Below are 22995 nucleotides of genomic sequence, written 5' to 3'. Positions count from 1 at the left end.
CATTTCATTCACGGGCATGCCACAGCCCATCAAAAGGTATAGGACATTTCAATCACCTCAGAAAGATCTTTTGTGCTGCTCCTAGTCAGTCTTAGATTCACCCTTCTCAAGGGCAATCACTAATTTCTTTCATCTTAGATTAGTTTTGCCTGTTCTATTAATTTATATAAATGGAATCACAGTAAGTGGCTTCTTTCACTTGGCATACTACTCGAGGTTCATCCATGTTGTTGCATGGAACACAGTAGTCCATTCTTGTTTTGTTGAGTAGTACCCTACTCTGTGACTGTATCACAACTTAACTGTTCAATATTCTGTTGTAGGGTATATGGGTTATTTCAAGGTTTTCACTTTTATAAATCAAGCAGTTATGAAATTCCCATCCAACGTTTTTTTGTGTAATGTACTTACACATCTGTGGATAGACACCAAGGAGTGTAGCTTTTGGATCAATGGGTAAATGTTTAACTTTATCAGAAACTTCCAAAGGTATTTCCAAAGTGGTTATGCTGGAAATTCTCTGTATGTGTTCAGAATGTATGATAATTGCTTTATATCTCACCAACATTTAGTATTTCCTGTCTCTTTTATTTTTGCTATTATAGTGGGTGAAGTAGAAACAATTGTGTTTTTCATTTGAATTCCCCTGACTGATGTTATGGAGCTCTTCACATGCTTACTTGATTGTACAATCTCTGTGATGTGCTTATTCAATTGTTTTTGCCTTAAAAAAAGTTATTTTTTTAAATTATACAGTTGGAAAATATATTCTGAATATGTCTTTTGTCAAATATATATATTAGGAATATTTTCTTCCTGCCGTGGCTTGCTTGTTCATTTTCTTAAAAATGTCTTTTGATGAGTGGTTTTAATCTTTAAAAAATTTTTGAGAGAGAGTGCACATAAGCTAAGTAGGGGAGCAAGATGTAGAGAGAGAGGGAGAAGCAGACCCTCTGCTGAGCATCAAGCCCAACTCCGGGCTTGAACCCAAGACTCTGGGATCAAAACCTGAGTCGAAAGCAGACACCAAATGGACTGAGCCACCCAGGTGCCCTGAGTAGTTTTAAGTTTTGTTGAAGCTCTTTTTGTCAACTTATTCTTTATTAGGGTTAATGTTTTCTGGGTCTTAAGAAATCTCTTCAACTTGTGTGTATTTTTAGTATTTACATTTATGATTCATCTTTAACTTTTGTAAATGCTATGAAGTATAGGCTGATGTACACTTTTTTCTCCCATATGAAACATATGGGAGAACTCAGAAGTTCTAGGCCTGAAAAAAGAAGCTTCTACCTTTACTGAATTCTGGTGCTTTGGTTGAAGATCAACTGACTATACACATGTGTGTGTCCATTTATAAACTTTTTATTGATATCTATGCCAAGAACACATTGTCCTGATTACTGTAGCTTTATAACATGACTTGAAATCATGAGGCACAATTTTTACATTTTGAAAATTGTTTTGTATCCTAAGTCCTTTGAATTCCCATAAATATTTTAGAATTTGTTTATAAATTTTGCAAAAAATATTTTTAAAAAAGCCTGCTGGAATTCTGATTGGGATTAGACCGAATATAGTTTTTGGATCCAAAAACAACATGTCTCCATTTATTTAGGTCTTCTTCAATTTCTCTCAGCAATGTTTTATAGTTTTCAGTGTAAAGGTCGAGCATGTTTTATTAAATTTATTCCTGAGTATTATATATTTTTGATGCTATTGTAAATATTTTTAAAATTAAAAATAGAATTGTTGAATTACCATACTGTACATCTAAAACTAATATAACACTATGTTAACTATACTGGAATTAAAAAAAAAACTTAAAATACTTAAATTATCTTTGTGTATGGTGCAAGAGAGTGGTCTAGTTTCATTCTTCCGCATGTGGATGTCCAATTTTCCCAGCACCATTTATTGAAGAGACTGTCTTTTTTCCAGAGGATAGTCTTTCCTCCTTTGTCGAATTATTAGTTGACCATAAAGTTGAGGGTCCACTTCTGAATTCTCTATTCTGTTCCATTGATCTATGTGTCTGTTTTTGTGCCAGTACCACACTGTCTTGATGACCACAGCTTTGTAGTACAACCTGAAATCTGGCATTGTGATGCCCCCAGCTATGGTTTTCTTTTTTAAAATTCCCCTGGCTATTCGGGGTCTTTTCTAATTCCACACAAATCTTAAAATAATTTGTTCCAACTCTCTGAAGAAAGTCCATGGTATTTTGATAGGGATTGCATTAAACGTGTATATTGCCCTGGGTAACATTGACATTTTCACAATATTAATTCTTCCAATCCATGAGCATGGAATATATTTCCATCTCTGTGTCTTCCTCAATTTCTTTCAGAAGTGTTCTATAGTTTTTAGGGTATAGATCCTTTACCTCTTTGGTTAGGTTTATTCTTAGGTATCTTATGCTTTTGGGTGCAATTGTAAATGGGATTGACTCCTTAATTTCTCTTTCTTCAGTCTCGTTGTTAGTGTATAGAAATACCACTGACTTCTGGGCATTGATTTTGTATCCTGCCACACTGCCAAATTGCTGTATGAGTTCTAGCAATCTTGGGGTGGAGTCTTTTGGGTTTTCTATGTAGAGTATCATGTCATTGGCGAAGAGGGAGAGTTTGACTTCTTCTTTGCCCATTTGAATGCCTTTTATTTCTTTTTGTTGTCCGATTGCTGAGGCTAGGACTTCTAGTACTATGTTGATTAGCAGTGGTGAGAGTGGACATCCCTGTCTTGTTCCTGATTTTAGGGGAAAGGCTTCCAGTGCTTCCTCATTGAGAATGGATGAAAGATCTTAATGTGAGACAAGACTCCATCAAAATCCTAGAGGAGAACACAGGCAACACCCTTTTTGAACTTGGCCAAAGTAACTTCTTGCAAGATTCATCCATGAAGGCAAGAGAAACAAAAGCAAAACTGAACTCTTGGGACTTCATCAAGATAAGAAGCTTTTGCACAGCAAAAGATACTGTCAACAAAACTCAAAGACAATCTACAGAATGGGAGAAGATATTTGCAAATGACATATCAGATAAAGGGCTAGTTTTCAAGATCTATAAAGAACTTATTAAACTCCACAGCAAAGAAACAAGCAATCCAATCATGAAATGGGCAAAAGACATGAACAGAAATCTCACAGAGGAAGACATAGACATGGCCAACAAGCACATGAGAAAATGCTCCATATAACTTGTCATCAGGGAAATACAAATCAAAACCACAATGAGATACCACCTCACACCAGTGAGAATGGGGAAAATTAACAAGGCAGGAAACCACAAATGTTGGAGAGGATGTGGAGAAAGGGGAGCCCTCCTGCACTGTTGGTGGGAATGTGAACTGGTGCAGCCACTCTGGAAAACTGTGTGGAGGTTCCTCAAAGAGTTAAAAATAGATCTGCCCTACGACCCAGCAATTGCACTGCTGGAGATTTACCCCAAAGACACAGATGCAATGAAACGCTGGGATACCTGCAGCCCGATGTTTATAGCAGCAATGTCCACAATAGCCAAACTGTGGAAGGAGCCTTGGTGTCCATTGAAAGATGAATGGATAAAGAAGATGTGGTTTATGTATACCATGGAATATTACTCAGCCATTAGAAATGACAAATACCCACCATTTGCTTCAATGTGGATGGAATTGGAGGGTATTATGCTGAGTGAAATAAGTCAATGGGAGAAGGACAAACATTATATGGTCTCATTCATTTGGAGAATATAAAAAATAGTGAAAGGGAATAAAGGGGAAAGGAGAAAAAATGAGTGGGAAGTATCAGAAAGAGAGACAGAACATGAAAGACTCCTAACTATGGGAAACGAACTAGGGGTGATGGAAGGGGAAGTGGGCGGGGGTGGGGGTGACTGGGTGGCAGGCACTGAGGTGGGCACCTGACGGGATGAGCACTGGTGTTATTCTATACGTTAGCAAATTGAACACCAATAAAAAATAAATTTATAAAAAATATAAAAATAAAAAAAAATAAAAACACTTAAATTAAAAAAATAAAATTTCAATTGTTTATTACTATAATAAGTTTTTATAGAATATAATTGACTTTGGTTATACCAATATTGTATTCTGTGATCCTACAAAACTCACTTAATGTAGGTTTTGTTTTTGTAGATTCCTTAGGATAACTATTATGTTGTCTACAAAGAGAGAAAGTTTTCCTTCTTTTTTCCTAATCTGTATGTGTTTTATTTCTCTTTATTATCTTACTGCACTTTCTAGGACCTCCAATGCAATTCTGACTAGAAGTAGAGTGGATATCCTTGCCTTGTTCCCTATCGTAGGGGATAAGTAGGTAGTAATTCACCAGTAAGTGTGATGTAGTTGTAGGTTGTCTGTTTTTAAATAGAACTCCTTTATCAGATTGTAAAAGTTTTCATTCTTGGTTTGATGTAAGCTTTAATCATGAATGGATAATGAATTCTTGTTAAATTATTTCTCTACATTTATTGAAATGATCTTATAATTTTTTTCATTATTCTGTTAATGTGATAAATCACACTGACTGATTTTCAAGATTATGTTAGACTAACCTTAAATTCCTGGAATAAACACCACTTATATATATAGCTATTTTAACTTTTGATTTCTTTTAGTATCAGTTTTAGTAATTTGCATCTATAGCAGAAATTTCCCACTTCATCTAAATTGTCAAACTTAATGGTAAAATATCGTTCATAATATTCCCTTATTTTCCTTTTCCCTTACTTTCACTCTTGATATTAGTAATGCGTGTGTTCTTTTCTTGATTAATCTAGCTAACAGCTTATCATTTACTAAATCTTTTCAAAGAACTTTTGGTTTTACTGATTTTTTCCATTGTCAATTTTTTATTTCATTGATACATTCTCTTCTTTCTCCATATGCTTCAGATGCATCTCACAAACTTTAGTATGCTTTTTCTTTTTTGAAGAATTTACTTATTTGAAAGAGAGAGAGAGAAAATGAGAAGAGGCAGAGGTAGAGAGAGAGGGAGAAGCAGACTCCCCACTGAGCAGAGCCCAACACAGGGCTTGATCCCAGGACCCTGGGATTATGATATGAGCCAAAGGCAGATGCTTAACTGACTGAGCCATCCAGATGCCACTTGGTATGCTTAATTTTCATTACCATTTGAAATTAGTTAAAATAACAGTTAAAATTGTTTTCTAATATCTTTAATTTTTCTTTGACTTATAAGTTATTTGGAAGTATGTTGCTTTATTTCTAACTACTTGGGAATTGTCCAATTATATTTTTGTTATTTATTTCTAATTTCACTCTCTTGCATTCACAGAACGTACTTTGTAGAATTTCAATCTTTGTAAGTTTATTGAGATTAATACAGCCTAATATATCATATACCTTGGGTAAAACATTCATTGTGCACTTGAATATAGCAATGTATTATGCAGTTATGAGATGGTATATTCTAAAAATGTCAAATAGAGCAGGTTGATTAATAGCATTTTTTAAGTTTACTGATTTTCTATCAATATCTAAGAGGAGAGTGTTGAAATCATCCAAAATTGTGAATTCATGTTTCTTTCTTTGGTTGTGTTAGCTTTTGTTTCATATATTTCCCAGAACTGTTATTGGGTGTGTACATATTTAGATTTTTCATATCTTCTACATGATTTATCAATGTTCTCTGGTGTATAATGTAATTTTTTCCTCTGGCTGCTTTTTAAGATTATCTCTTTATCACAGATTTTCAGCAATTTAGTTATGACATACTATGGCATGACTTTGTGGTTTTTTGCTTGTTTTTTAAATTATGATACATCATGGTGGGGTTTGGTGTGTTTTTTGAGAGATATTTAGCCTTTGATTGGTTGAGCTTATTGGATCTGTGGGTGTATTTTGAAAAATTTCAACCATCACTTCTATAAATTTTCTTGTGCTCAATCTCTCTTGGTTCTCCTACTATTACTCCAATTACATACATATTAGACTGGGTGATACTGTTTCTCAAGCCATTCAGACTGTACTCATCTTTTTTAGGCTCCCCCCCTCCTCTTTCTGTGCTTTTTTATTGAAACAGTTTCTATATTCCTGACTTCAATTTTACTGATATTTCCAGTGTTTGACTTGGTGTTAAGTCCATCCAGTGAATCTCAGTGCCATTTTCTGTTTTTCTTTTTTTAAATTGATTTTATTCCTCAAGTATCTTTCATATCTGTCCTCCTCTTCTACTTCTTTGCTATTACACTAATGTAGGTTTGTATGTCTCAACTGGTCTCTCTGCCTCTCTCTGCAGTCTAATATACTTATTTTCTAGAATGCAGGTCATATTATGAAACTTCTCCATGTTAAAAATTATTTAAAAAATTTCTAACAGACTAAATTCAAACTCCTCAACATGGATTTCAAAGCTCTTCATGGTTCTGTCTAGCCTTCCTTTCCAGCACTCTAACTCCATGCACTTGAATCAGTTAATGTATCAAATATGACATAAACTTTCATACTTTTGTGTGTATTTACAACTTAGCATAAATACCTCCACTGTAACAATCCTCAACTTGGCTTAAACAAGTCTGATATTTTCCTTTAACAGCATTTGGTTCCTAAGACTAGTTTGGTGTTCACCAGAGCACATTACCATTGTTTATGTGTTTGCCTTCTTTGCCATATTGTAATATCCTTGATGTGTCATTCACCTTTGGATTCCTATCATTTGACATAGACCTTGGCCTATAGCAGGGGCTCAATAAATATTTGCCAGTTGAAATGAACTATAAGTTCAGAAGTTTATTGTGACACTATATTCTTAAATTAATAAATATGGATTTATGTCAAAAGAAAATAGTAAAATAATAATATCAACTAACATTAACTGAGCACTTAATAAGAGCCTGGCACTGTTCTGGGTAATAACTCTTTCAATCCTCATAAGTCCTCTAAGAAGCAGGTTCTCTTATTGTCACCACCTAACTAATGAGGAAATGAAGCAGAGATATTAATGGACTTGGCTAAGGGCCCAGAAAGGAAATGACAACCAGAATCCGAACCCCTACAATCTGGCTCTAGATGCCACACTTCAACTCTAGCAACATCCTTCTGCCTGTTCATGTGATTTAAAAATGGGGTAATCATCTGTTTTCCAGAACAAACTTATTTTTGTGTAGTTGTTCCTACTTCACATAACCATTCAGGGCCTCCAGAGGGAGGAAAGGAAAGGCTCTTTTCCCCCAAATTTATTAAATATCTGTATTAGACTGACAGGTGAGTAGAGAGAGAAAAATAGGTGTTTTTAAAATGATATTCTCATGGAGGAGATGAAAACGTTTACAAACCTTCATATAAGTACCATAAGACATAGTGGATTCTAGATTAGAATGATTTCATTAAGAGATATTCTCTAGCATTTTAAATATATACCTAAATGATTTTGGTCTAAATAAAACTGCTTTCTCCATTCCTTTCTCATTCAATGACACTCAAAAAATTAAATACTATTAAAAATAAAAAATTTCTAAATCATTGACTTTATGGGGAAAATGATCTTTGAGGGGAAATTTTAAAAACATTATACCACATGGGATCCCTGGGTGTCTCAGTGGTTTAGAGCCTGCCTTTGGCCCAGGGTGTGATCCTGGGGTCCTGGGATTGAGTCCCACATCAGGTTTCCTGCATGGAGCCTGCTTCTCCCTCTGCCTGTGTCTCTGCCTCTCTCTCCCTCTGTGTCTCTTGTGAATAAATAAATAAAATTAAAAAAAAAAAAACCATTATACCACACTTTCAGTTTGTAATAAAAACGGTAACATCAGAGTTGTGGTTCAAAAAAGTACAACTCCTAAAGAGTAATTTTATTCATTTAAATGACAAACACTGGTAAAATAAATAAATAAATAAATGACAAACACTGGGTATTTGAATGGTAAAGGTTACTAAAAGATTTTGGCATTATAATTTATTGTACCACATCATTATATCTCCAATGGATGATTCATTCTCAATGACATTTCATACCTGAACTTCCTATTCAAATACAATTAAATTTACTGTACATTAATATATACTTTGGTAGTGAGACATTGATGTTCATCTGATACTATCACCAATTAATTGAAATTATGTTGAAGAACAAGTAAGATTGATTTCAGTGAGTCTTGACTAAGTGGCTACCTCCATTGTTTAATCTGATGGTTATTAATTTTTCGTTCTTGACATTGAAATCCCAAGTTAGAAGTATAAACTGTCATAATTTAAGTCTTAAAGTGAATCCTTCAAAATTAAAAGTAAAACGAAAAACAAAATTTTTTATTTGAAAGGTTGAACATTTAATGATAACTGGAATAGTAAGTGACCTACACATAAATATTCATTTTGGTATGGCTATAAGAATATTTATTTGCTGCCTTTGGCTATGTAAAGATTTTAGCTAAAGAACCAAGGCAAAGTGGACCATTTGATAATTATCCTCTAAATTGGGGTTGCAGACTTTATGCCTAGAACTCTATGCCTAGGCAGATAACTGAATGCAGCAGGAAGGGTCTGAGAGCACCTGCATTCATAAGTGGAGAGGACTAAACGCCACAGCAGAGCTTAAAGTTCTGTTAAAAAGTGTACAGTTGCCACTCAGCTCTAACTGCTCACTACACAAAAAATAGAATGGATAACTCCTGGTTTGTAAATGTTAGCTGAAGAGCTATTAAAACACAATATTTCAAAGTTTACCACCAAAATATCTACAATTCCTAAAAACTAGAAGTGAACAAAGTTTTACCAAAAAAGCAGAGAACTAGACCAACACCACACTAATACCAAGTAGGGCCTGAGGGATGGCATTTTGAATGGGTGGAGTGTTCTCTCTTGCCTTGCTTCTCTCTATAGGAGGTTCCCCTAAAACATGGCTCAGCTGTAGTTTGATAAGGCCTCAATGGGAACAGACTATATTAGCAGTAGAAATGAAAGACCCGCTGCTGCTGTAGCATCTCTTTAATTAGGAGGAAACTGAAGGGAAATAAGTACAAGTTTCAGAACTGAATTTCTTAACATCTGCTTGAATAGTACAGAATATTTCTAGAATCATCAGGCACATTTATAAAGGTCCATCACAAACTCATTTATTTTATTTCCCACATTGGGAGGCACACAGTAAGACTTGTCTATTTGTTCAAGAAATATTTATTGAGCACTTACTATGTGCCATGTTCTTAATGTGCCTCAAGATAAAAGTCAAAACATGCTTGTAGTCTAAATGCAGGGAGATAGACGAGCAAATATGATTCAAGTGCAGGGTGAAGAAGTGTTATGAGGATTATAAAATTGTAAATAGCAATGGTTGAACTATACTCAGCATATGTAATCCACAGAGGGGAAATCATTAAGGGCTTCCAGAAAGAAATAGTAATTAAAGAGAAAACTGGATCTATAATTTTTATCTAGTGCTTTAGACTGTGCCAGGCATTGTTATAAAAGCCTTATGTTTCTTTACTTGTGAAATCTTCAAAACAACCTTAATAGGAAATATATCTCATATTACCTGCATTTTATAGATGAGGCAAATGAACACAGGAACTGACACAGGTCACATAACTACTAAGTATCAGAATTTAGATACCATGCTCTCAACCCCTACATATTATTTATATGTTTATATTTAACAAAATATAGGTTAGAACATATTACAAGTATGCATGTCTTGGTGATTTCACCGGTATGTGGAATACTACAGAAAACAAAATACCTTATTTCTGCTTATTGCTTAGGATTGTCTGTATGTGAGCAATTCTTTCTAGATTCAACCACACTCACAAAAAAGTTCTAGATGTTTTATGACTGATTTGACTTTTAAATTTTAGCATGAGCTTAAATTATCTGAAATAATGATTAGTTTGCTTTCTTCACACCAGCATTTTTAAAAACTACATATAACTATTCTCCATTGAGTCATCTGACTGGAGGGTGAGAAGCTGAGGTAGATGAATTACAGAACACTGTCCCACAGGACCTATTTCATTTTTTTTAAAAGCTTAAATAGTATATTTCTTATGTCATTAGATACCTGGTGCCACTGGCACATATTCATCCAACTCATTATTAGAAAGGAAATATTGGTTAGTCAAATTCGCATTCTAGCTCATCAAGGTTTATTTGTAAAGAAAGATAATATTTTATTTTCAAATACTGTAATCCTACAAGTGTCATTAGATGAAAGGAATACTACTGTGGGGGGTGTGGATGATAGCCATGTATAGAATGCTCAGTTCAGATTTTAACAAAATATACAGAACTTCAATTAGTTAACTGACAGAGGTGACTGAATTCACAAAAGCAAGATAATGACAGATTTTATTTATTAACCATACACAGAATACCGTATTGGTCTCATATATGATTTAATTCTTGGAAAAGACCTAACATTGAACTCTAAAAAATTTTAGATGAATAAGGAAATCAATACTTAAACATAGAAGGGTGAATGCATTTAATATTATCATAAATGAATTATGCACCACTATCATCCTATTACAGACTCCAATTCTGACTATACATTTACCATTGTAGCGAGTATTATGCTGCCTTTTTATGTTTTTATGTTAAGAGTTCTTTTATTTCTACTCCAAGAACTCCTTCTAACATTTATAGTAAGGCAGATCTAGTAGAAATGAATTCCCTCAGATTTTGTTAGTCTTTATCCCTATTTTATTTCTGAAAGACAGCTTTACCAGGCATAGTATTCTTGGTTGATTTTTAATTTTTTCCCAATCTTTAGAATATGTCATCTCATTCTCTTCTGGTCTGAAAAGTTTCTGTTGAGAAATCTGCCCATAGTTTTATGGGAGCTCCCTTGTATGTAACTTTTATCCTCTCTTTTCTCTTGTTTCTTTTAAAATTCTTTCTTTGACTTTTGACAATTTAATCATAATATGTGTAGTCCTGTTTGAGGTCCTTTGGGCCTCTTGGATCTGAATACTTCTCTTCCCAGATTTGGGGAGTTTTTAGTCGTTATCACTTTAAATATACTTTCTGTCCTTTTATCTTTCTCTTCTCCTTCTGGAATTCCCATAACGTGAATATTGTTTATGTTCCTTGTGTCTCATAATTCCCATAGGCTTCCTTCACTCTTCACTCATTCCTTTTCCTTTTTTTACTCCCAAATGGATAATTTCAATTGTCTTCTAGGTCACTAATTCTTTTTTCTGCATAGCTGAATCTGCTTTCGAAGCTCTCCACTGAATTCTTCAGTTCAGATTCTGTATTTTTCAGCTCTAGCATTCCTATTTATTTTTGATGGCTTCCATTCCTTTGTTAAACATCTTGTGCCATTCATGGTCTGTTTTCCTAAATTCATTTAGTTGTCTGTATGTTCGTGTAGGTCACTAAACTATAAGAAGACTATTCTGAATTCTTTGTCTGACAGGTCACAGATCTCCATGTCTTTTGGATCAGTTACTAAAGCTTTATTAGTTTCCTCTGGTGGTATCATATTTACCTGACTTTTCATGATACTTCCTTATACTGGTGTGCATTTGAGTAAGTGGTTAAAGGTTTCCTTTGAAATAGATGTATTTAAGCCCCAAGAAGTGAGTTGATTTAAAAGGAATGTATCAAGTATATATTAGAACAGGTAATACCCAAGCATGGTAACGTCATGAGAGTAGTAATGAAGTAACTGAAGTTTGAGAAAGACTAGTTAGTCATCCAGGCCCAAACTTCTTGGCCTGTAGCTTATTGTTTATCTACTCATACCTTACTGCTGCTTTAGGTCTTAGGGGTTATACAATAGGCATAAAACCTCCCTACCGACACCTGACTGTTGCAGGACTACTGTTTCCTTAAGGTTATTAAAAAAAAAAAAAAAAAAAAAAGAAAAAAAAACAACAACAAAACTAGTAACAATGATTAATCATTCTTTGTTCCCCAAATATGTACCAATTTCCAGCCTTCATGCTTCTGTTCATGCTTCCTTCTGCTTAGAATGCTTGGCTTCCCATTTCTGCTTATTGAAATCTTACAGTCTTTTAAAGGCCCAACTAAATGTAGTCTTCTTCATGCAGCCTTTCCTCATCCTGTAGTCAAATGGATTTCTTTCCTGTTCATAGTACCAAGAGACCATCTCTTTCTACTGTGCTTTCCACCACAGTTTTGGTGATATTCTAGATGTTCAAATAATTATATTCTTCCACCCAGTGGATTTTAAGCTCTTTCATGAGAGAGAAAGGAAGAGCATGAATTCTATTCATTTTTATATGACCATAGTACTTAACAAGTGCTATATACACAGAGTAGGCCCATAATTAATATTTGCTGAGTTGAACTTAATATTTTAAGCAATATGCCTGTGACACTTACAATTTTGCGCTTGATCATGAAGAGTGGGATTTTTGCATGAAGAGGAGTTGAGGACAGTTCCTTATGGACCGTTGATAAATACAATCTTCTTTTAATGTTCCCTAAATCAGTAATTCTGAAAAAAGAAAGGAGAGAGAAAGATTCCCATCAATATAACTACTACTTCGGATAATCATCAAAATGATATAATTTATCATACAGGCCTGTGCAACAGAGAGATCAAACACAGAATTTAAGAATTGCTTTTTTTTTTTCTTTCAAGAGGTAATAAATTTCTTCCTTCAATTTAAAGTGCTCACAAGCCTGAATGTATAAATTCAGTTAATATGCTAATTTATTTCAGTACCTTACACTAGATTTCTACAGTCTTCTAGCCTATGAAAAAATTCAATTTGTATGAACTGAGAAACTGCTAGCCTTTAATAATCAAGCTTGTTCCAGCCCCTTAAGCTTGTGTTATCTTGGGACATACTGTCACCTACTAAATAGGAAAACATTATGGGTTTCTTTCCCTAAAAATGCACCTGTCATTTTATATAGGCTCTTAGTCTGCTTAGAGACAGACACAAAACACTGACTGTCGGTTTCACTTCCTAAGCACATATCTTCAAACCAGAATTATAATACACAAGTTTATTGCTCACTATTCAGGTCAAGCCACAGTGATACCAAGGACATCGAATTTGAACATCTTTAATAGATTTAGACCACAGCCATGATCACAAAGATTAGGTTTGCTTCAAATTGATAGAGGCTCATTTTTATGTTCTGCTTCCTTTAGGTCTCAGAGGTAACAAAGCAGGCTTAAAATCTCTAAACCTGTCTCAGACTGCTATATGGTAGAGTTGATACTTTTTAAAAGACTGTCTTTTTATCAGAGAATAGTGATGGCTCCCTCATTTTTAGCAACTTTATCTAGATGTACAAACTGCTAATTTTCTACAATTAGTAATCCCCCAAGGTGACAACATTTCATTCAAATGAACTGCTACCAATATTTATAGTGTAATTAACTATTTTAAAAGTCAACATAAGCTTTTTCTGTAGCTCTTTCTTATCTCTCCTTGCAGTATACTCTTTTCATTATTTCTTCCCTCTAAAATACATATTCTGTAGAAAAAAACTCTTACTGAACAATGTTACAAATAGGTACAGTATAAAATAGATGGGATGATTTTAGAGTATGCCCCAGACCTAAAAATTCTACCCTATCTGCACTATGAAGTGCCATGAATTTATTTAAAAAGCAATAAATCCTTTCAATATATAGTCAGAGGTAAGGTTAAGATGCAAAAGTGTGAAGTCTACTATAATTTTATATTTAGATGTGTAAGTAAATGTAGTATAATTTTTGCTCCTAGGCAGTGTCTTCAAGTGGGATGAACACATGGGGAGGTGGGGTGGTACACAAGAATCCAATGAAATACAGAAAGAGAATGTTAGAACTATCTTTCATCCTATCCTTTTAAAATGTCGTTTTGGGGCATGTTTCATTATACAGCAGTACCGCAACATATTCCTGTTTTTGAAATAAATAAATGTACCTATGTGGTTAATGTGCTCAAATATTTTACGAATAGGGTACAGGATTAAATATATTTGGATAGCACTGTCATGTTATTAGATCTCTTGTGTGAGAAGCTCTAATTAGGGAGTAGAAGGAAAGACTATATAGGGATTTTGGAAAAGGAAAGGGAAGAAAAAATTCCCTTGCATCATACAAAAGTTTGGTTGCATCAACCAAAAACCCATTTCAGACACTGTTTTATTAAAGGTTTGCTTTGCTTATAAAGCTAAGACTATGTTATTTTCATTTGAATTGGTATAGATCAAACTCCTAACAGGAATTTGAGGTCTACTCAGAGAGTATGAGCAGACGGCCACTTTATCAACATATAAAATGACAGGAACATTCATTCATTCAGATGTTCAACAAATATTGAGCCAGGAAATATCCTGAGAATACACTGGGGGAACACTATGGTGAAAAAAGCAACATATAAAAGGAGAAAGAGACAAAATAAATGTAAATTATCTTAAATCCCATGAAGATGACAAGTAGGAGACTGAATTAGAAAACATGAAGAAATGACTATTTGGACAGTAAACCCAGCAGGGTTAGGTAGGACTTGGTAAAAAAGGGACATGAACTAGAAAGTCTAGGCAAGAGCCAAATCATGTGGGATCTTTTAGCCAAGGTAAGGGGTTTTATAAATTTATTGTTCACAAAAAGAGGCTATTGGAACATCAACATTCTACCTTGCATGATGAATGGATATCATAAAAACCAAATAGTTATAGTATCTTTTATTTCTTTATTGAGGCAAAATATGTCTAACTGGAATGTGGATTTTAGCATACAATCTCAAGTGCTTTGATAAATGTATATACTGATGTTATCACCACTCCAAACAAAATATAGAACATTTTCATCACGCGAGAAAGTTATCCTCCTGGCCCCTTCTAGTCAATCCTCATTCCTGATTTCTATAATCATGGGTAAGTTTTGTCTGTTCCTGAAATTCTCGTAAATGAAATGGTGTAGCTGGGATCCCTGGGTGGCACAGTGGTTTAGCGCCTGCCTTTGGCCCGGGGCGCGATCCTGGAGACCTGGGATCGAATCCCACGTCAGGCTCCCAGTGCATGGAGCCTGCTTCTCCCTCTGCCTGTGTCTCTGCCTCTCTCTCTCTCTCTCTATCATAAATAAATAAAAATTAAAAAAATTAAAAAAAATGAAATGGTGTAGCTTATACTCTTTTGTGACTGGTTTTTTTCACTTAGCACATTTTTGAGATTCATCCATGCTGTAGCATGCACCAATAGTTCCTGTCTTTAATTGCTGAGTCTTGTATGGCTAGATAATTTATCCATCCATTCTGTTGTTGATGGGCATTTGTTTCTGGTATTGGTTTCTTACAAAAAAAATTTGTGTGAATATGTTCAGAGTGTTTTTGTGAACAAGTATTTTCATTCTCTTGATAAGTAGGAATAATTAGGAAATAATTCCCCAAAGTGGTTGCAGTGGTTCCATACTCTCACCAACTCTTGGTACTATCAGACTTTAAGCATTTTTTGGAGGGCAGAGGGGAGAGAGAGAGAGAGAGAGAGAGAGAGAGAGAATGTGTGAGTGCACATGTGGGGGTAGGGGAAAAGGGAAACAAAAAGAGAGAATCCCAAGCAGACTCCACACTGAATATTAAGCCCTATGCAGGGCTTTATCTCATAATCCTGAGATCATGACCTGAGTCAAAACCGAGTCTGATACTTAACTGATCCAGACACCTCAACACATCAGACTTAGATGTTAGCTAATTCTAGTTGGTATGAATGGATATCATTGTGACTCTATTCGCATTTGTCTTACGAATAATGACACTGGCCACTTTTACATGTATTTACTGGTGTTTCTTGTGAAAGGTCTGTTAAGTCAGTTGCTCAGTATTTATTGGGCTGTTTTCTTACTATAATTCTATATTTTGGAATATATATCCTTTGTCAGATACATGCATTGTGATTATTTTCTTGCCTATTATCATAATGGTATCTTTTGTTAACTATTTGGAAATAATTTCTCACAGAAAACGTATCAAGAATAGTGTACAGAAACTCATATACACTTATCTAATAAGCTTAATGATACCTTTTGTTTAGCAGAAGTTTTAAATTTAAGTCCAGTTTATCAATATTTATAATAGGGCTTTTTATGTCTTAAAAAAATCCCTGCCTAGCCCAAAGCTGCAAAGAAAGTACTTTCCTACATTTTCTTCTAGATCTTTTAGTTTTTACATTCTATGATCCATGCAAGATTAATTTCAGCGTATTGTGTGAGGTAGTGGGTGTGGTTCTTTCTGTACTTTTATCCAGTTGTCCCAGCACTATATGTTAAAGACTCTCCAAATTGACATGCCTTGATACTTTGCTGAGAATCAATTTAATATATGTATGTAAGTGTGGATATATTTCTGGGCTTTCTATTGATCTATTTGTTTCATTTATCCATTCTTTCACCAATGTCACACTGCCTTGGTCATTGTAGATTTGTAGTGGGTCTTGAAACTAGACAAAGAAACTCTTCATCTTAGTTTTGTTTGTTTTTCTGATCCCTGTTTTCCATATATTTTAGGATACACTATAATTTTCTATAAAAAAGTTGTTGAGAGTTTTGGATTGTGTTGAATCTACAGATCAATTTGGAGAGAACAATACTGAGTTACTCAATTCACTTACATGATACATCTGCATTTATTTAGGACTTGTTTAATTTCTTTCACAATGTCTTATAGTTTTTATTTTAGAAAGCTTGCATATCTTTTGCTAAATTTACTCGTATTTTGTTTTTTAATATGATTAAAAATGAATTTAAAAAATTCACCAACCAAATGCTACTAGCATATGGAAATTCCACTGATTTTCGTATATAACTATTTCTGTGACCTTGCTTAATTCACACATTCGTTTTAGTAGTTGTTTTGTATATTACTGAAGGATTTTATACATAAACAATTATGTCTTCAGTGAAAAGACTTTCACTTGTGCTTTCCTTCCTTCCTTCCTTCCTTCCTTCCTTCCTTCCTTCCTTCCTTCCTTCCTTCCTCTCTCTCTCTCTCTCTCTCTCTCTCTCTTTCTTTCTTTCCTTCCAGTACTGTACTGGCTAACACATTCAGCATATACTAAATTGAAGTGATGAGCACAGAAAACACTGCCTTGTTCTTGATCATAGGGGGAAAATGCTCACTATGTTTCTATACATGTGATGTTAGATGTAGGTTCCTATATCAGATTTTGTATGTTCTATTTCTAGTGCTTTTGAATTTTTTCCCTTTAATTTTTGGTCATGAAAGGGTGTGGAATTTTGTCAATGCCTTTTTTTCTGCATTGATTCAGATCCTATTATTTTTCTCCTTTATTCTGTCCATATTTTGAATTATACGGATTGATTTTCAAATGTGAAATCAACCTTGTACTCTTGATATAAGTTTCAATTATGCTAGTAGCATTTTGTTGAAGATTTTTACATATATTTTCAAGAGGGACATTGGTTTGTAATTTTCTCATAATATCTATGTCAGGTTTTGATAACAGTTAAGCTAATCTCACAAAGTGATTTGGGAAGTGTTTTCTTCTCTATTGTCTGAAAATTTGTTCAAAATGGTGTTAGTTTAATGTTGATAGAATTAACCTAAGTCTTAGGTTTTCTTTGTAGGAAGATTTTGGTTATACATTTAATTTAATAGATTAGTAGGCTATTCAGATTTCTGATTTTTGTTGTTTTAGTTTTGATAAATTGTGATTTTATTGCCATAAAATTGTTCATATTATTTCCTTTATTATCATCTTAACATTCGTAGGATCTGTAGTCGTATTCCCTCTCATTCCTGAGAGTTACATTGGTAACTTGTGATTTTTCTCTTTTTATTTATTTTTTAATTTAATTTTTTTCAAAAAGATGCTATTGATTTTATTTATTTATTCATGAGAGACGGGGTGGGGAGGTGGGGGCAGAGACACAGGCAGAGGGAGAAGCAGGCTCATACAGGGAGCCTGATGTGGGACTCAATCTCGGGACTCCAGGATCATGCCCTGGGCCGAAGGCAGGTGCTAAACCACTGAGCCATGCAGGGATCCCCTTCTCTTTTTATTAATCAATCTGCTTTGGTTTATTAAGTTTATCATTTTATTTTTATTTTTTTAAGTTTATCTTCTTAAAGAAACAACTCTTGGCTTTAGAGAGTTTCTCTATTCTATTCTCTGTTTATAAAAATTCTCTAATCAATATTATTGATTCTATTTTTATTTCTTTGCTTCTACTTACTTTGAGTTTAATTTGTTCTCCCCCCTCCCCCCCAGTTTATTAGGATGGAAAGTTAGACAATTAATTTTAAACTTTTCTTCTTTATCATAAATATTTAAAACACATAAGCTTTCCTATAAGCATTATGTTAGCTGCCTCCCACAAATTTTGGTATGTAGCATTATAATTTTATCAGTCTGAAATATTTTATTTCCCATATGATTTCTTCTTTGAATCTTGGGTTATTTAGATGTGTGCTACTTAATTTCCAAACAGTACAGTCTTTTCTATATATTGGATTGTTATTGATTTTTAATTCCATTCCATTGTGGTCAGAGAACATACTTTGTACAATTTCCTTTTAAAAAAAATGTTATAAGACATTGTATGATTCAGCATATGGCTGGTGAATGGTCTACATGGATTTCCATTGCTTATTTTTAAAAAACTTCTAAGACATTAAAAACCACTTTCCTCAAGTCTACTCAATATGGACCTATCATTTATTTATCTTTAGGGCATTCTTTCATATTTCTGGGCAATTCTGGCACCTAGATCACAATTTTCTGCCACCATTCTGGATAACTTTATCTACCCAGTGAGCAAAATTTAATTTAAACCTAAACCTATTCCACTATGATAACCAACACATCTATTCCAACTTTAAGATCTTCAAATTTTCTTTCTGATTTCATTAATTCATATTCAACTAGCATTAAGTCAATGCCTTAACAGCACAATACAAGGTACTAGAGATATGGAAATAGCTGAGATGTAGAAATCATACTTCAAGTGTAGAGGAAAAATAACCATTCTTAAGTAGCTGTTTTTAGTACATTTCATAGACATTATCTTATTAAGTCTCACAAAAATCCTTTATTGAAGGCAGTATATATTCATTCTCCATTTTATAGAAGGGGAAACTAGACTCCAGAAACTAAGGAAGCTACTAGTCTATGGAAATACAGCTAGTAAGTAGCACAGTGTTAAATAAAACTCGTTTCTTTAAAATCCACTGCCATTTCAGTGATATGATGGTATGGTCACTACCATAACAGGCTGAAGTTCTTTCATTTGTTTATGCTGCATGGCCGCTACTTGCCTCATGCTATGTTAGCACCTTGGTGTCCATCCTCACAGAACCACAGCTAAACACTTTCAATACAATTCTTGTTCATCTGATGAAAACCACGTACCCTTTCTCTTCTCCCCTTCTCACGCTTTTAAAACCATCTCCTGCTCAATTCTGGATTCCAGTCTAGATCCAATTATCCAATAGGTCACAAACATGTGCTTTACAATCGTAACTCATGTAAAGCCTCCTAAAATGATGATCCAAAGCCAGCAAAATGAGTGTACTCTGCTAGAATGTGGTAATTTATCTAAAGAAAAAAAAATCTATCAAGCATCGGGGTGTTTTTTCCCTTGGCAAATAATCAGAACAAGTGACTTATATACTTCCATACCCGATGTATGCTTTCTCCAAAGGAAAGGTAGTAATATTATTAAATATTAATTACTTATTAAATATTTTCTATATGCCAATACTGTATTAAGTATTCTATATGCATTATTTCACTTAATGTTCCCATAAACCCTATAAGATACCTATTATTATCTCTACTTAACAGATGAGGAAACTGAAGCTTTAGTTCCCAAAGTCACACATCTAGCAGAATCCAGATTTAAACTCAGATCTAAATGATTCTAATACTTACATTTTTTAAAAGATTTTATTTATTTATTTATTAATGAGAGAGAGAGAGAGAGAGAAAGGGGAGTGGGGCAGAGACACAGGCGGAGGGAGAAGCAGGCTCCATGCGGGGAACCTGATGTGGGACTCGATCCCAGGTCTCCAGGATCAGGCCCTGGGCTGAAGGCAGCGCTAAACTGCTGAGCCACCCGGGCTGTCCTAATACTTACATTCTTAATGACATGCTGACTTTCTTTGGGGCAGACAGTGCCTAAAAACACATCCATAGTAGAATAATCTTTGCTCCTGGCAACAAAATATTTAATATCTGGTAGCTAAGACTCCTATCCTTCACTGTGTTTGGATGAACAGAGCCCACAGTTGCCTTTTTGTGTGTGTGAGTTAACAAACACATTCTGTTAACAAATTCTTGTGTGTGTTTTTGTTAACAGACACGTTCTGTTAACAAATTCTTGTGTGTGTTTTTGTTAACACATTCTGTTAACAAATTCTTCCTTTAAAAATTTGTAAAAAACCCTAAAAACTAAAAACAAAAAACCCTCTGAATGAGGACCATTATTTAACAATGAAAAGGTCATAGGCTAATCCCACTTTCTTGTTTTCCATGTTCTTGAAGGGCACTTCACTGTCCCACCATAGGCTTCATACACTTAAAATCTTCTCAGTTATTACTGAGGAACCCTGTGAATCACTGATGGCTCCCTGTTTTAAACATTTAGGCTTCATTATTCCAATTAGCTGTCAGATCCTATCCACAGTCACTTTTCTAGTAGTTTCTTATCTGTTTCTTCCTTGGTTTTCTATAACCACAATGCTTAGTCATTTGTTGCTTTGAACACACTAATCTCTGTGTCTCCACTCTTTTATCTCTCAGTCCATTCTTCATGTGGACCAGCCATGGGGACTGAATGTCACCCCTTAGTTCCAATTTCTTTGGCATCCTATAGCCTAAGGAATAAAGTCCAAGGTTCATTATCTTGTTACTCAAGAACCTCCAAAACCTGACCCTTAGCCACTACTCCATTATCACTTTACACCACATTCCTCAATGTACCCTCTACTCATGTCAGGCTTCATATAATAAGGAGTGTAAGACTGAAACTAGGGTGTTGCAGAGACACCCAGTGAGATCATCAGCAGGGAGTGAAAATGCAGAATAAAGTCAGGGTTAGTTTTGAGGAGTCTTAACATGAGATATCAAGAGCTTGATGGGGGAGATATCAAGACTATATTTGACAAACACAAAAGGATGGAATTGAAGAGCAACATCTAAGTCCCTACCATATGATGCGAGAACCTCCACTCAATTTCACCAATGCTATCTCATTTATTCCTTGCAACAATCTTTTTTTGAAATAAAAGTTAATAATCACATCTTAGCAATGTAGTGAGAGGCTCAAAGACATTAAGCCATTTGTTCATGGTCTCAGAGCTCGTATGTGGCAGCTATCTAAAAAAAAGATAAAGCAAGAAGAATAAAAGGTACATTATTTATAAGCCTATCTGACAATTCCAGAGGATGGAGGTGCATGGCTTAGTGTTTTTGAAAGGTTTCATGCTTACTAGGAAGGAAGGGGTGAGTAACTGGCCTACAATCTATTTAATCCCTTTACAAAAGGGCATTCATTTCAAGAGAAAAGTAACCAGTCATGATCCTTGTAAACATGATGGACCTCTGACAAATATACTAGTGGTGTTGGTTAGAGGGAAAGTCCTTAATAGACTTTTTAAAGGATGTATCTGATCTCTCTAGATTGCTTATGGTTAACAAACTTGGAATCCATGCACTTATGGGGCATGGTTCCTTGGAAAATGTCATATAGGCTAAAAGTGTAAGAATTCCTTTTGAGTGAGTGATACCCTCAAGTGTTGTTCTCTCAAGTATTGCTGAGAGAAGTAATCTGTTGAATTTGGGGAAAAGTGTATTGAGAACGAACTAGAGAGCTGCAATGGTTGTTCCAAATCTCTTTCTGCTTCACATGTGCATCAGTACTGGCTAAGATCTCTGATTCTTGGGAATCTATTTGACAGTTAAAGCCTTTGTGCTATCCCTTTTTTATTTTTAAAATTTTTTAATTTTTTGTGGTTGTGCTGTAGAGTCTCTTTGGGAAGCACACCTTCAAAAGCGGAGGCTGAGAAAAGGACACAGGTGAAAGTGGTTTATAGGAGAGGTGATTCCGTGACACAGGAATGAAGGAAGAGAGAGAATAAGACAACAAAAGAGGAAAAGCCAAGATAAAAATGCACTGTTAACAACACTGCTTAGACCACCAGGGTTCCATTCCAACAGAACATCCAGGACCATGGAGATATGCACAGAACACCTCCCAGAATTGTCCACTTGAAGCATAGGAGATGGCAGCCCATATCTACTAACTCCTAACCCTCAATGGTTAAAGGTTGCCTCCGGGGGGCCTTACCACCCTAGTATTTCCAGGTTATGCTTGTCTGTGGGTAGAGCAGTAGGCTCCCACAGCATCAAAGAAGGTCCTGGATGGCACTGGATATGCGACACTATCCAAGCAAGCTTGCTCCAAAACCACCTACTGCTGTCTCAGCTGACACCAGAGGTGGACCGTGAGGAACACTGGAGTGGGCTGCCACAATGACAATACCAGCATGCTTGCTACTTAAATATACTCCATCCTTTTGTATTTTCATGCCTTTGCTTATGCGTTTCCCTTGGAAAGCCCCTTCTCTCACTCTGCCAACTGAAATTATATTCATCCATCACAGTTTGGGTTGAAATGCCACCTCCTCTTTGAAAAGATCTCAGATCTCCAAATTAAAAATAATTACATCTTTTTTTTGACTTACCACAGCATGTTTTTCAACCTCTATTACTGAATTTCTTTCATTCCCTTTTTGTGTTCTAGGTCAGTAACTATAGTCCATTTTATAGGCCTTAATCTGACGCAAATATGCAAATCTTTTTCTTTGTTTTCATGGGTGAATAACATGTGGTCCTATGTATTTCAGTTTTATCACTTGGTAGTAACATTCTAATTGAGTTTAAAAAGGTTACTAGAATTTGGTATTCCAAAGCCCATTTTAGAGTTTCAAGAAGTCTCTCATTCTAAATTCCACAAAGATATCTGATTGCCTTGAAATATTTGGTAATTTGTTAAAGTTCCCAGTATGCACATGAATAAACACAGATGAAATTTCTGTAGTTTGGCGGAAGAGCAGTTTA

General features: G+C 34.8%; 1 protein-coding gene across 36 annotated transcripts in view; it reads right to left on the bottom strand.

Annotated features, from left to right (window-relative positions):
* CFAP20DC (CFAP20 domain containing) overlaps positions 1 to 22995 on the bottom strand; it is a 247113-nt gene that overhangs the window by 148347 nt on the left and 75771 nt on the right. For 35 of the 36 annotated variants that reach the window (XR_012011865.1, XR_012011864.1, XR_012011866.1 and 32 more), the window contains one exon: positions 12298 to 12412. Coding sequence is in view for 29 of the 36 variants with exons in the window: in XM_072785601.1 (XP_072641702.1) it covers positions 12298 to 12412 (115 nt within the window). In the remaining 7 variants the exon portion in view is untranslated. Of the gene's footprint in view, positions 1 to 12297; positions 12413 to 22619; positions 22744 to 22995 lie in introns of those variants that run through there. The other variant, XM_072785616.1, reaches the window with a different exon arrangement.

This window comes from Canis lupus, chromosome 19 (assembly GCF_048164855.1).
Source record: "Canis lupus baileyi chromosome 19, mCanLup2.hap1, whole genome shotgun sequence".
In the NCBI taxonomy this organism is placed as follows: Eukaryota; Metazoa; Chordata; class Mammalia; order Carnivora; family Canidae; genus Canis; species Canis lupus.
The sequence above is the reverse complement of the archived record's forward strand: the minus strand, read 5'-3'. Positions and strand labels throughout refer to the sequence as shown.